Source organism: Pituophis catenifer, unplaced genomic scaffold (assembly GCF_029215685.1).
Source record: "Pituophis catenifer annectens isolate HBS135680 unplaced genomic scaffold, rPitCat1.0.hap2 SCAF_1, whole genome shotgun sequence".
In the NCBI taxonomy this organism is placed as follows: domain Eukaryota; kingdom Metazoa; phylum Chordata; class Lepidosauria; order Squamata; family Colubridae; genus Pituophis; species Pituophis catenifer.
This window is the reverse complement of record NW_027256881.1, coordinates 282,471,534-282,485,423: the sequence shown is the minus strand read 5'-3', so window position 1 is coordinate 282,485,423 and position 13,890 is coordinate 282,471,534. Positions and strand designations below refer to the sequence as shown.

The window sequence follows — 13,890 nt, the reverse complement described above, 5'->3', positions numbered from 1 at the left end:
CGCTGTTAGATGAGCAAAATATTGACCAGATTCACACACATCATCAGAAGCCATAATGGGGAATTTGTCTATGAAGATTTTCAATCATCCAGGTCATGGTTGTCCCAAAGGTGCTTTTCAAAAGGAAACTGGATTTTCTTGGTTTTTTTCCTTGAAAACATTTCACTTCTCATCCAATAAGCTTTTCAGTTCAGGATAAATGGTGGGAATGGGTTTATATTCTATTTATATTACATTATATATATGAGGACCACTGGTTTGAGAAGAAGGGTCAAAGAGACCATCAATATGAACAGCCCTCTCTTAACAGAGGGGGAGGGATATGACACCACCTATCCTATCTAAAACACAGTCCCTTCAGAAGTCCCACACCCATTTGCACTGATTCAGGTGACCCTAAGGGTACAAATAAACCCCCAAGTGACCTCAATGACTCTCAAGGAGCTAATGGCCAGATGACTTCTAAGAAATATACATCCTTCCATTCTCCATAATTCAGCTAGAATTGAAGAAGCTTTTGGGTGAGAAGTGGAAGGTTTTCAAGGAAAAAAACCAAGAAAGTCCAGTTGCCTTTGGAAAAAAAATCCTTTTGGAATAACCTAGATTAGTACAACTTCAATTTGCTGAAAAGCTTTGTAAGGCTCACTGAAGGCTGTCAATTCAATGTTAATTGCATATACTATATTGGGATAGTCACTATTACAACTTTATAATTTACCTGTGATATTTAGTAAGTATAATTTATTAATTATGTTAATTTCATATTGTTAGTAATTCTACAACTAATTAATAAATACATTTATTCAATGAATTTTTAGTTTGCCTGCAGTTTTGTACTGAAAGACACACATACACAAACACAATATTCAGACATGCTATAAAGTAATGTCCTTGGTAAGATTACAAACCTTGGTAAACCTTTGCCTTGTTCTTGTTTTTTCTTTGACACCTGCTGAATAACCTGTTCCCAGTTTACATTTCTACGAGACGCACTGATAATCTGCCTCAAAGTAGGTTTCAGTCCAGATTCCTTTTCTGTCTCATTCTTTCGGTGACCACTCACATTTCGAATGCGTCTTGCATTATTGAGATTTGGCTCAGGCAAATGAGCGCTAATTTTATTTTTTAAGTTAGTGCGCCATGTCAGGTCTCTTTGGAGAGAAGCTGGGAACCCAAGTTTGCTCAATTCAGGAAGAAGAGGGCCTGTAGATGGCCCTGTAGTACCTTTCAGCAGCTCATGATTTGAATTATCTCCATCATCTTCTTTTTCGAGAGCATCATTTGATTTTGTAACATCTTCATCCCCATCTTCTTCCAGAGTTGTTTTCAGTTCAATATCTAACTCACAGGGATAGTTTGACAAAGAGTCTGGAGTCTCCTTTTGGAGTTCAATGTGTTTTTTATTAGCACCACTCAATTCTTCTAAACAGTTATCATTTTTAGCTGCAATGTGATCAAGTTCAGCAAGGCCATAAGATGAATAAGAATTTAAGGAAATATTTGTGCTTCCTGGTTTATTATCATGGTTCTTGTTTTCTACTCTTTTGGTCTCGACTTCATGTACCTTTAAATCATGTGAAAAGTCTTCAGTTTTCTGTTCTTCTTTCCCATCACTCTGAGCATCTCCACTGGAGCCTGACCGGGACTTCTGAAAAGAATAACTATGCTGGAGTTCATCTTTGGCCTTTTCTAATGCTTTGTTTAAGCTTTCATTGCTGCTAAATAGAGGTGTGTTCCCTTTTAAACTGCTATAGTTACATGCATTATTGTTCAGCTTGGATTTATTTGAGGAATTGCTAGCCTCTATACTCAATTGACTTTGGACTTCCCCAGATGAGGAGACATGGGCATGTTTCATGAGATTCTTTGAATTTCTTCTTTTAGAAGAGGATTTAATATCTGGAATAGCTAGAAGTGGAGACTTCAAGGAGGGCATCTTTCTATTTTTGCTTTCAGCTTTACTTGACTTGTTCTCATTTGTGCAGGCCACTGGCACTTTGCATGGTGCAACTTTAGGGGATGCCTTACTGTTAGCTGAAGATATTGAATAACTCTCTTCCCGTTTTCTCACTTTAGAGTTGCTGGTTTTAGGATTTGCTGTTTCTGAAGACAGCCGAGACAATGCTTTCTCTGATGTTTTAGCTACATTCTCGTCAGACAGCGGCTGCTGCTCTACAGTTTTCTGGGAAGGATAAGGAGCCCATCGGTTAGTCTTATCTCGAGAAGGACTACTGCATTTTCTACTGACTTTGGAATTCTTACTCTCTGAGTGCTTAGAAACACTAAAACTTAGCAATTGATCTGAAGGTAGCTGGTCACTTGTGAAATCTAATAAGCAATCAGGACTGCCATTTTTATTATCAACACCGGTATAATTTTCCACACCTTCCTGCCATTGCCATGTATAATTTTCACTGCTGTATTTATCCTGTACACTATTTATTTTTAACCGGGAAGTATCCATATTGTCTACCTGAGAACTACTGTTGACAGCTTTATTTCTTCCAATGTTCCATCCATTTCCATTTTGTTGAGCAGATTTCCAGTGCCCCCTGGAAAATACATTATTTGCTTCAGAACTCCAATTGGAATTTCTTCCTCTATCATGATGATGCCAACCTGATGTTGCACCTCTATCATTCTGATGCCAAATACCTCCAGTGCTTCCATAGTTATGATATCGACTTGGAGGTCCTCTAGAGCCATTTTGATGCCACCCAAGTCTTTGGGTGCTGAGATGTCTGTTTGAGTTAGTAGAATTCCTTGAAGAGTGGATGAATTTTCCTTGCTTTGAATTTAAGAAACTATCCTTTTCCCAGTTCCAGTCCCTCTGTGATGGTCCATGATGCCTCCTTGATGTTGCTTCATAACGATCTCGGTCTTGATAAGAGAGTCTGTCATTTTGTCGCCTTCGCAATCTCCTGTCATCATCTTCTGCTTCACGGTTTACGTGACAAAATTCACTTGTCCTACAAAGATATAAACATTTACATTTAATGATCAAAGACACAAATATTTACATCTAATGATTTAATAATCAAAATAACAACAATTTGTTAAAACTGTAAAATCCTGGCTTAAATCCAGTTCTATGCTTTTTAATCCAATTCTACATTTTTGTTAGTTTCTTTAATCAATATTGTCAAATAACAGCTTCTTCTAAGAAAGTAAAGATCCAAGTTCAAATGAAAGTCAACTTGAAATTACCTTTCACTTTCAAATGGGAGAAACATTTAAAGCAACACTCTATATATACATCACCCTTTACTACTATTATTATTTTTACCCCAGCATATCAAATAATATACTATGTAAATTATTTCCTTAGTGAAAAACTCAGAAAAACTACTCAGAAAAAGAGATATTGTGAATCTTTAAGGGAGATAGTTCCTCTATTTCCCACTTCTAACACATTGGTTAACTAAAAATTATTCTGGAAGTACACAATAACTATTTAAAGTACTACACAAAAAGTACTTAGATCTGTACTAAGTACAAAAGTACTTAGATCTGAAATAACTCAAAATGAACCTAATACTGTTCTAACCAAGAACAATATTACACAGTCATAGTTTTCCTTAGCTTCTAACTGCTGCAATGGATATTGCATAGATCCGGGTTGTCACAGGACAAGGGTTCCTCCAGAAAGGTTTATCATATAACTATGACTATGTAATATTGTTCTTGGTTAGAACTGAATTGGCTTCATTTTGAGTTATTTCAAAAGAAGTAAAATGTTAGAAAAACATTATCCTGTTTTAAAAAATCAACATGATTCTCTCTCTTTCTCTATAGCCTACTGGAGATGTAAGAGAAAGAAAATTTCACACTATAGCATCTGACAACTTCTGTTCATGGGCATGCTGAAGGTTTTGAGTTCCATATCCTTTTTTAACTTTGAGAAGACTCCTTAGCAATTCCATAAATAGGAGTCAATTAACTGTGGATCATCAAGATTTCAAGGAGATCACTAGATCAAAGGTCAAAAAAACTGTAGCCCAGTAATGTAATGTTATGTAATGTAAGTTAATTCTTTTCTCATTTCCTATATTTAATTCTACCAGGATAATTCTGGCACATTTATTTTTTTATTTTATTTTATTTACCAAAAATTTATATGCCGCCCTTCTCCCTAAGGACTCAGGGCAGCGAACACAAGTTAAAAACATACAATAATTTAATTGAATCCAGCTAGTTTTATTACCTGAATGCTAGAATAAAACATAACATGTTCAAAAAAGTCCACCAAGGTTATTCAAGAGACAGACAATTACAACTGGCAGGAGCCCAAATCCTCCTGATTCGATGACTGGGGCGAAAGCAAGCAGGGTCAGTATTATCCATAACTTTATATGGAAAGGCATCTTTTCTGTTAGAATTACTTAAAAGTTGGGACCCTGTCAGATCTTATTGGAGCTGCAGAGCTTTTCCCCAAGACAATTTGAGAGGGTGGCTATATAAATAATATAAATAAATGAATAAAATTGATACCCCTTTGAGTTGGTCACGACTGAATAGGGGAAATCTTTATTAAAGCTTTTTAATAATCTTCTGTATAAGTGGAAGACACCAATCCTGACAGTTACTTAGTCAGATGCACAATGGATTTCTTCAGTTTCATAGACTTCTTCTCAAGGAAAGAAAGGAAAGGAGAAGGGAAGTATCACACTTTGAAGTAGAGGAGAATGGACAGAATTGGAGACCACAAAAACAAAATGTTTCTACCATACAGAAGACTATACATCTGCAACTTAACCAAAATAAATACATGGTCTTTAAATTGCACATAACTAAAAATAGTGAAACAAAAGCCATGAATCAATTTTTGCAAATTGTGTGAAAGGATGTTTTCTGGCACTGTCAACAGTAAAGTGCTGAAAACAGTCACATTGTCCTGAACGTTTGGCACAGCAATTTTGAGAGCCTTCCTAGGCTTTGCTTAAATACCAGTCACCGTGGAATTCAGTGCTTGTATTTTCATGCGTACAGGGAAAGCACTGCAAAGCAGCTGCACCAGACACAGGGGAATCCATATCTGCCTCACACACTGGCTTGCTGCCACTGAAACATCACGCTGAATGAGTTGCCCTAGTCTTCTCTTCCAAAGATTGAAATATGATACATTCTTTTACAGCAATTCCTAAAAAAAACCCCACATGCTAGAGTGAAAGAGATTGATTAGAAATGCATTTACAGCTTAAAACACATGATGAATTTAACTCAATTCTAAAAAAAAAAAAAATCTATGAACTGTCCAGTTTTGTAGTTCCAGGTTTTGCATATACATAAAAACTAAGGATGAAGTCTCCACATTTAAGCCAAAAGCATTCCATTTATTTTGTATGATATAATAAAAATAGATTATAAATGTGGCAGAACTAGTTACCGTGACCTGGACAATAGTTTGTAAAATGCAACAGGCATGACTGGAGATATATTTATAGAAGAATCTTAATATCCATATTAGGTATGTTTAAATGAAAGTGGCAAAAAATAAATCTGCAGCTATTTCATGCAGAGAAAGCTACATCAATAGTAGTCAGGTTTAATTGTTAATTCAGAAAGCATTATTCCAAAACCAAAACACTTTTAAACCATAAACTTAAAATAGCAAGTTAGTCAGTTGTTGGAATTCTCCCAGCTACATGCAACTGGAGGCTGCACAGAAGGCACCCCTGCACTTTCAAAAGCATTTTCTTTTGTTCAAAGAACCAATAAAGAACTTCATAAAGTGCAAATTAATGAAACGTGAAAAGACTCACCGGTTTTGTTCATTTCTTTGCTGTATTAATTGGATAAGTTCCTTGTCAAAGTATTCTTCATCGGTCTTTTCTTTCTCTTCCTCGGCATCGTGGGCTTCAACGCCGTCTTTGTGCAACTGGCTGGAGATGTGCTTGGCATATGCTGACAAGCCCACCACGGTCACCCTACACACTTGGCACTCATGATTGCTGTCCCTGGGGAAAGAAGGAGAAGGTGGGCACACAATTTTTCCCACAGGCATGGCAAACGATGCTGATCTTAATTAAGTTTCCTCTGAACGAACGTGCCTCAGTCAATGAGACACAAGAGCTGGTAATTTAGATTGAAGTTAAAAAAAAATAAACCTGTTGCTTTCTAATTTTTTTCTTTTGGATTCACTTGGCTGTTTCTTGGTGAATTTCAGATTTTTTTCCAACAATCAAGAGGTAACAAACTTGATAATAAGCAAGGGGTCATCTAGGATTCTTCTTGAATTGCTGTACTCAAAATCTTGTGAAAGGAAACATAGCGGAGCAGGGGGCTTGCAGAGCTAGCTGAAGCTGCTCTAAAGCACCTCCATGGTGCCAGCTGCACTGGGGAAACCAGTGTCAGAGCCTAGCATTAAGCACAGTCTCAGCTTTCCTCAGCAGAGGAGGGGAGAAAACCTTCAGCAGCCAATCTTAACACAGTGAAATCTAATCCGGGACAACTGGCACAGTGGCCTGGAATTTGAAGACTGCAAGGGAGTCTCCAATACACTGTACTTTATTTGGTTTCAGAAAATGCAAGTTGTCCATTCTCTACTTTGCGAGGATTAGGCTAAAGGCACAAAATTATTTCAGCTGGAGGGAACAGACAGCTGTCCGACAAGTGGCCAAGAAATAAAAACCTTACATATTTAGTTTCTAGCCCTGGAAGCTTCCAGGGAAAGAAACAACCTTGAAAGTCTTAAAATGTTTTGAAGAGAGGATAGTTGTCACTGCCAAACTAGGGCAAGAAGCCCCCGTAACTTATTAAAATTAGACCTTTTCTTTAACTTTTATTTTTTAAGGTTGCAATTTTCCAAAAGTTTGTGAGATTTTGTGATCTCCTATGAAAATGCCAAAATCAGTATTCTTCAGCAAGGGTTAGATGATTTGAAAAGATTTAAAGGAATTTGGCAAATGGACCCAAGCCATCACAGAAACTCGTGAAATAACATCAAAGACCTGAAAATCTATTCCCAAAAAATAAACTGAATAGCAAAATTAGTGCCTTTTGTGACTTATGATCTGCAAAAGTTTTACATATTGACAGTCCACAGTTCCATATATTCATATACGATATATAATAGGCAGAAGGGTAGTACAATCTTTGGAGATAAATTGATGGCTTACTGCAATGTGAATTGGAGCTCTGGAATCTCCATTCCATTTCCAAATGGAAAAGACTAAAAATGAAATTTTCAGAATTCCAAATTTAAAACCACAAGCTTAAATATACCTTTTTTGAAGAACAAGTAGTTCAGAGACCAATACTATCCCAGACTGCATTCCTACGCATTCCACAATTAAGTATGTGAACCATTGTACTAAGCTTTTATTAAGGTTTAATAAAGGGACAACAAGCATATTTAGAATACTGTGTTTTGCTTTAAAGCTTTATGCCACCAATAATTTATTATGTGGGCACAACACAGCTGCAAAACCATCTGGCCAGAACATTCTTTAGCGATGTGATAGAAGCCCCCATTTCCTGGGCTACAATCATCTTTGCTATTCTATGAAGAATTTCTCTTAAAGGAAATACAGGCTGAGGAATCTTCTTCCACCTCTGTAATTTGGAAAGGGTGAAAGACAAACCAAGGGGAGAAAATCCTTTACCCACCCACAAAACATGAGACTACATGCTTCAATAAGAGATCAGCTGATTGCTAAATAAAGCACCATCCTCTTCATTTTAAAAAAAGCTTTAAAATGGAATTCTGTACATTCTGCTAATTCCTATATAAATGAACACTTACTTTTCTTGAGTTCATCCCAGTCTTATTAACAGGCACAGGGGACAGGTTCCATGGAAAACAATTTTTTTCAAGGGGGGAGGAGAGGAGAGGTTTTGTTTACCTAGATCCTGTGCATGAAGCTTTGCTCACATGAAGCTTTGCTCACTTGCATGGCGCAGTTCCTAACATGTCACGGACTGGTACCAGACCATGGTCCAGGGGTTGGGGACCTCTGTTTTAAACAATATCATCCTTTCTATTGCTTGCCCTAAAGTAGAGCCTTGATAGTACAGTGGTTTAATGCACCCTGTTATTAACACAGCTGCCTGCAATTTCTGCTGGTTCGAATCTCTCCAAGGCTCAAGGTTGACTCAGCCTTCCATCCTTTCTAAGGTAGGTGAAATGAGGACCCAGTTTGTGGGGGCAATAAGCTGACTTTGTATAAAATATACAAAAGAATGAAGGCTATTGCTTAACGCATTGTAAGCCACCCTGAGTCTCCGGAGAAGGGCAGCATATAAATCAAATTAAAAAAAAAAAAAAAAGTTTTCCTCCTGAGAATCAAGGGGTCCTGACCTTCTTGGCTTTCCGGAAGGCTATGAAGATCTGGTCTTTTTCCAGGCATTAGGGCTGGACTAGGGGGACCCAATATATACTGCTTGTTTTGCAAGTGCTATTTTAAGATGAGTGTCTATGTAAATTGCCTAAATAAATTTATAGCAAAAAAAGGACGATTCACTAGATATATCCATGGCCTGAACACATCTTGATCCCAGCCAAAATTACAATGAACTCAGAAATGTTACTGATTTCAAATGTGCATTTAAGATTTTTAAATTCACAACATTTCAATTATTTTTAAGCAAAACAGAGACCAAGTGAAATAATGATATGTATTTTGTGGTCTAGAAATCTACCAACACAAATCTTCCCAAATTTCACATTTAATATTCAGATGCAAGCACTGTATGAACTATGGAAAAAATTGCATTTTTGCTAACACTATCAATGGATAGTGTATAGCGTTTATAAATTACAAATAACATTATCAATGGATTGACAACAAAAACAAATTTAAATTAATCTACATAATTCCTCTTAATGTTTAATAGCTCTGGTGGCTCAGCAGACTAATTAACATCCACTTACATCTGCTGCCTGCAATTACTGCAAGTTCAAATCTCACCAGGCTCAAGGTTGGCTCAGCCTTCTATTCCTTCTAAGGTAGGTAAAATGAGGACCCAGATTATGGGGGCAATAAGATGACTTTGTATAAATATACAAAAGTATGAAGGCTATTGCTTAACACACTGTAAGCCGCCCTAAGTCTCCGGAGAAGGGCGGCATATAAATCAATTTTTAAAAAAAAATAAAATAGAATTTTCCTATGCATTGGGCCACAATGGATTGTTACTGTTGCATCAGATATCCAAATAACTTAGTGAGGACCAAATTGCTTCTGGATTTAGATGGGGAGTCCTCTTTAAACTGTCCTCTAAACATTGGCATATCCCAATGTACTCTACCCATTGATAGAAATGGGTCATATTCATACCTTCCCAAATCTGAACATTAAACAGAGTAGAGCAATCACAGAAGATGGGAAACCTAAATACAAAGCTAAATTAAGACCCTTCCTGATATAGCTGTTTAGATTGTACAGATGGGACATAAAACTGATCTATCAAAGTAGCTGGAAAGAACTGATGTTACATTGATGGCACATAATCAATTTAAAACTGGCAATTATAAGAACAAATTGTTTAAAATTATTATTTTAATAAAAAATTAGCTGGAATTGCTAGCTCAAGTTACACAGCTAAAGTTAATGTTGTTGACACTCTGCTATCAGAGCCCTAACCCTTCAGCTGTTCAACCAGGCAACAGATGGATCCTTATTGCCAAGAACAAGGTCAATTGGTTGTAAGATTCAGTTTCAAGATGAACTGATTCAAGGAGAGGTGATTATTAGATGACTACTTTAACATATTTATTTGTTTGTTTCTCAGAAACTGTCTTTCCCATATATTGGGACTACAACTCCCTAAATTCATACCAGAATGCACTACATTGAATACAATTTTTAAAAATATAGAGGAATATAGTTTCTGTTCTGTACTGACAAAGTTTTATTAAGTTTATAAGCTACAATTGTTTGGGTTGATATTAAGCCGATATCCTCTCTCCTACAACCAACATAGCTGAGTTCATGCTCAGAGTACATATTATGGCTTTATGCAGTGTTTTTCAACCTTGAAAACTTTATGATATGTGGACTTCAACTCCCAGAATTCTATAGCCAGCAGACTCAGTTTTTATATTGTTTCTGCTTCCAACTTGAAGTACTCCAGATGTTTTGGGTTACTGTTCCCAGAATTTCTACCCAGCAATTTTAGAAGTTGAATTTTAACTCACCTGAAAGGCCCCAAGTAGGCCATTTGACAATATGAAACTGAGTATTACGGCACTAAAAACAGAATTTCAGACACTGCAGGACTCCAGCCGACTTTTATTCATGAGTTGATTAAGATGGAGTCTTTTTGAATTTGAGTATCTTCTTCCTGGGTATTTTAAGCCCAGACTGAGTTGCTATCTATAAGAGAACACCTTTCTATCCCATCTATTGGATACGTATGTCTAGAATTCATCCTATTTCTTTCTCACATTTCTCACAACTTCTCACAATCTTCTTCTGGCCATTTCAGTCACACTTAATTACAGGAACTTTAAACACTATGCCATACAGTATTTAAAAATGTAAATGCTTTTTAATTGCACAGGTATTATAAAAAATGTTTCACATAAGAGTTGTACTAAAGTGAAGAAAGATTAAATGATCATTGTCATACCTCCCTTTTAGATTTTCAAGTTCCCGATGATGAAGCATACTTCTCATGTGCTCATCCATTTCCTAAAAAAATGAAAGTAGGAAGCCATAAATAAATAGGAAGGAAACTATTTATGTGTACATGAATAAATCTCACCTGCATATTCATAACCAGTTGCGCTACCACATTTGGTCCTATGGATTCCACTTCAGGAATAGTCATAACTAGATACCAGATATTGTGCAAAGCCCTCCCCCAGGTCCTTACCTGCTCCTAGGCTCTGGGAGTGAAGGACCCTCGAGTTAAAAATCAGTTTGGCTAATAATTTTGAATAAATAAAGGGAGAGCACACATCCATCCAAAACTAAGTAGCCAGATGGCTTCCTAACTCAAAACCATTCTAACTTGCTGGCATTGAGCCTAAAGTTGTTCTTCCCATTCCATCCAGGCTCTAGCAGCCTCTAGGCATCAAGACAGAACAACTGACTGTGTGAATGACCAGGAGTCAACATGTAAAACTGAGTCTCATGAGCATGCTTATCCCCAATAGTTTCATGAAGCTGTTAAGACATGAGCAGAGAAGATGCCAAACTATGAGGTATCCATACCCTCAGGGTGACCAATCATCCACCAACCCCTGCCCACTCAGGAAGGAGAATTCTACAATATATAATGCTCCCCACTCCCAACCCTTGAAGGCAAGCCAGAAAGATACCATGATTGATGATAGTAGGAGCCATCCAATCAGAAAAAAAGATACAAGTGAAGGGTTAAAAACCTGAATATTACTATTCCCTACTGGAATAGCCTAACATCAGTTTTCTTCTGAATTCACATTAGATAACGTTCGACCTACAGAGCCATCTCCTAATTGATTTGCTCAAATAATGAAAGTTTAAAACAGACATTTCCCACCCACAACAACCACCCTCTGAGGCGAATAGGGCAGAAGGAGTATGATTAGCCCAAGGTCAGAACTCATGGTCTCTGGCTTTCTAGCATGGTACCCTTAACCATTAAACCAAACTGACTATTTTTATTATGTCTGAGAGGAATTATGCCTGGTAGGAAGGTACAAAGTCTAAATTACATGCAAGACATAAAGTACATTGCATCAGGAGACATTTGTTTCCTTCTTTGCTGTATCTTAGTGCCATCAAGGCACTAGTTCAATTTTGAGTTTTCTAGAGCAGAAATACATAACAGGATGCTCTAGTGGTACAGAAAACTTTTGAAAGCTTCCGAAAACTACTCAAGAAGTTGCCACCAAATTCTATTTTACTGTGACAAAAGGTGAAATCTATTTATAATACAGCAAGTGAGTATATTAACTGTATTTAATTAATAGAAGCCTCTTCCTACTTTTGGAAGGCAGCTGCAAGCATTATCCAAACAAACAAGATTAAAGTATCAAGTGTGGCCCTGTGCTTGCAAAAATAAAAACCTCTATCTTATTGTATGGCTGCACCAATTATTGGTGTGTATTGTTGTGAACTTAAAAGTTAATTGTAATGAACAATAAAAGATACCTTGAATACTCAGGCAAAGTAAGCTTTACATTTTCTAACCAAGAAATAAAATGAAAGTTTCTTGGAATGGTGCTGAAATTTTATTTTACCTTTTTTGAGCTGTATACGATATGACACAATATACATTTTCGTTCTCGGACCATAGTGAATTCTTCAAAAAGATCTTATCCTATCCCTACAAAAAGAAAACAGATTACGGTAATTAACTCTTTGCCAGCCTTATAATTTTCCAAATATCACTTTTAGTAAGTATTCAATTCAATAAACATTTTATTTCTACTTTCTTATTCACCTGATTATGTCTAAAGGAACACACAAACACCATCTTGATTAAGATCTGTTTTTCACAGCAGCCTTGTTTGTATACTCTCCATCAATCTTGAAGTCAAGATTCAGAGCCATGTGGATTTGATTAGAATAATACAAAGCAAATAAAATTAGCAGTAACTTCCATCCTACAAGGATGATGTCATTTAATGACATTTTAAAAATGTTGCCTGCTAATTGTATTTTTTTATTCTACATAAAAAAATAGATACAGATAAATCCTAATGCTACTGTTAAAGGTAGTATTTAGCTTCCAGCTGCCTGCAATTACTGCGAGTTCAATTCTTACCAGGCTCAAGGTTGACTCAGCCTTCCATCCTTTCTAAGGTAAGTAAAATGAGGACCCGGTTTGTGGGGGCAATAAGCTGACTTTGTATAAAATATACAAAAATATGAAGGCTATGGCTTAACGCATTGTAAGCCACCCTGAGTCTCCGGAGAAGGGCGGCATATAAATCAAAAAAATTTTTTTTTAAAAAATCCTTGCAGTACAGAATACAGTATACTTAACCATGGAAAATAATTAATTACAACAGTTATTCCAGTCACACATTTATCAATTTCAAGAAGCAGCAAAGTAAATCCTTTTTCCAGGAAAAATTAGTGGGTTTAATGCTATTCAATTGATCATATTATAAGAAACGCTATAAGTGTCTAAGTACTAGAATATTAGCGTAATATAAGAACATGAACCTTTCTTAAGCTTAAAGGTAGAAAAGGTTGATATGGAATAGTGATGTTTTCCTTGGGGTGTACAATCTCTTATATTCTCTTAATAGCTTTTATCAGCATTGCTTTGTAGTTAATGAATTAATGTTCTTCGTGTGTTGCTCAAAAACTGCTTCAGCATTTCTGGAATTCATTTAGAAATTACTGCTTCATGTGGGGAAGTAAATTGCTTAAAAGAGATAACAAGGTCAGTAGAGTAGGCTTATCTTATTTCATCAGTTGGCAGGCTAATTAGAAGTGACGTTTACCAAGCAGATCTAAAAAATTACATCTGCTTTGGCTAATTAGAAATAGTATTTAACTATGCCTGACTACAAAAATATTTAACTATGCCTGACTGCAAGAAGAGCTTAAGGGTTAGCTGCCCAATCAACTTCAGCCACTTGCAGGAGAGGGCTAAAAATACTATCCAAATTCAACTGCTATTGGTTGTCACTATGAAAAAGCAAGAGCAATATTTTTTCCTTTGCAAAGGGACTGCTCAGATGGCACTCTAAAATTAAGGTTCCCAAGCTCTCTTGCTAGTTTACCCTGCAACAGAAAAAAATAAATTGCAGCTCTGTAATGTGTAACATAAAAACACAACCATGTCATCAGAGGCATCTACTTGCCCTTCTCTTAAGGAAGGGAGGCAATGTTGATTGGAAACACACTATTACTAAAGGGTACATGGTAATGGCATGGACTTCATAGAACCATCATCAAATCATTTATTGGAAAGTTTACAATTTTTTAAAATTCTTGCATGGACAAA

The 13,890-nt window shown here is 36.5% G+C and overlaps 1 protein-coding gene across 2 annotated transcripts in view; it reads right to left on the bottom strand.

Moving 5' to 3' along the window:
• The window catches only part of ZNF106 (zinc finger protein 106), a 40,882-nt gene that overhangs the window by 23,112 nt on the left and 3,880 nt on the right, over nucleotides 1-13,890 (bottom strand). For both annotated transcript variants that reach the window (XM_070939890.1, XM_070939898.1), the window contains exons 2-5: nucleotides 12,170-12,255; nucleotides 10,573-10,634; nucleotides 5,763-5,957; nucleotides 909-2,969 (exon numbers count right to left, since the gene is read on the bottom strand). In XM_070939890.1, coding sequence (XP_070795991.1) covers nucleotides 909-2,969; nucleotides 5,763-5,957; nucleotides 10,573-10,634; nucleotides 12,170-12,223 — 2,372 coding nt within the window. In that variant the 5' untranslated portion in view covers nucleotides 12,224-12,255. The remainder of the gene's footprint in view (nucleotides 1-908; nucleotides 2,970-5,762; nucleotides 5,958-10,572; nucleotides 10,635-12,169; nucleotides 12,256-13,890) is intronic.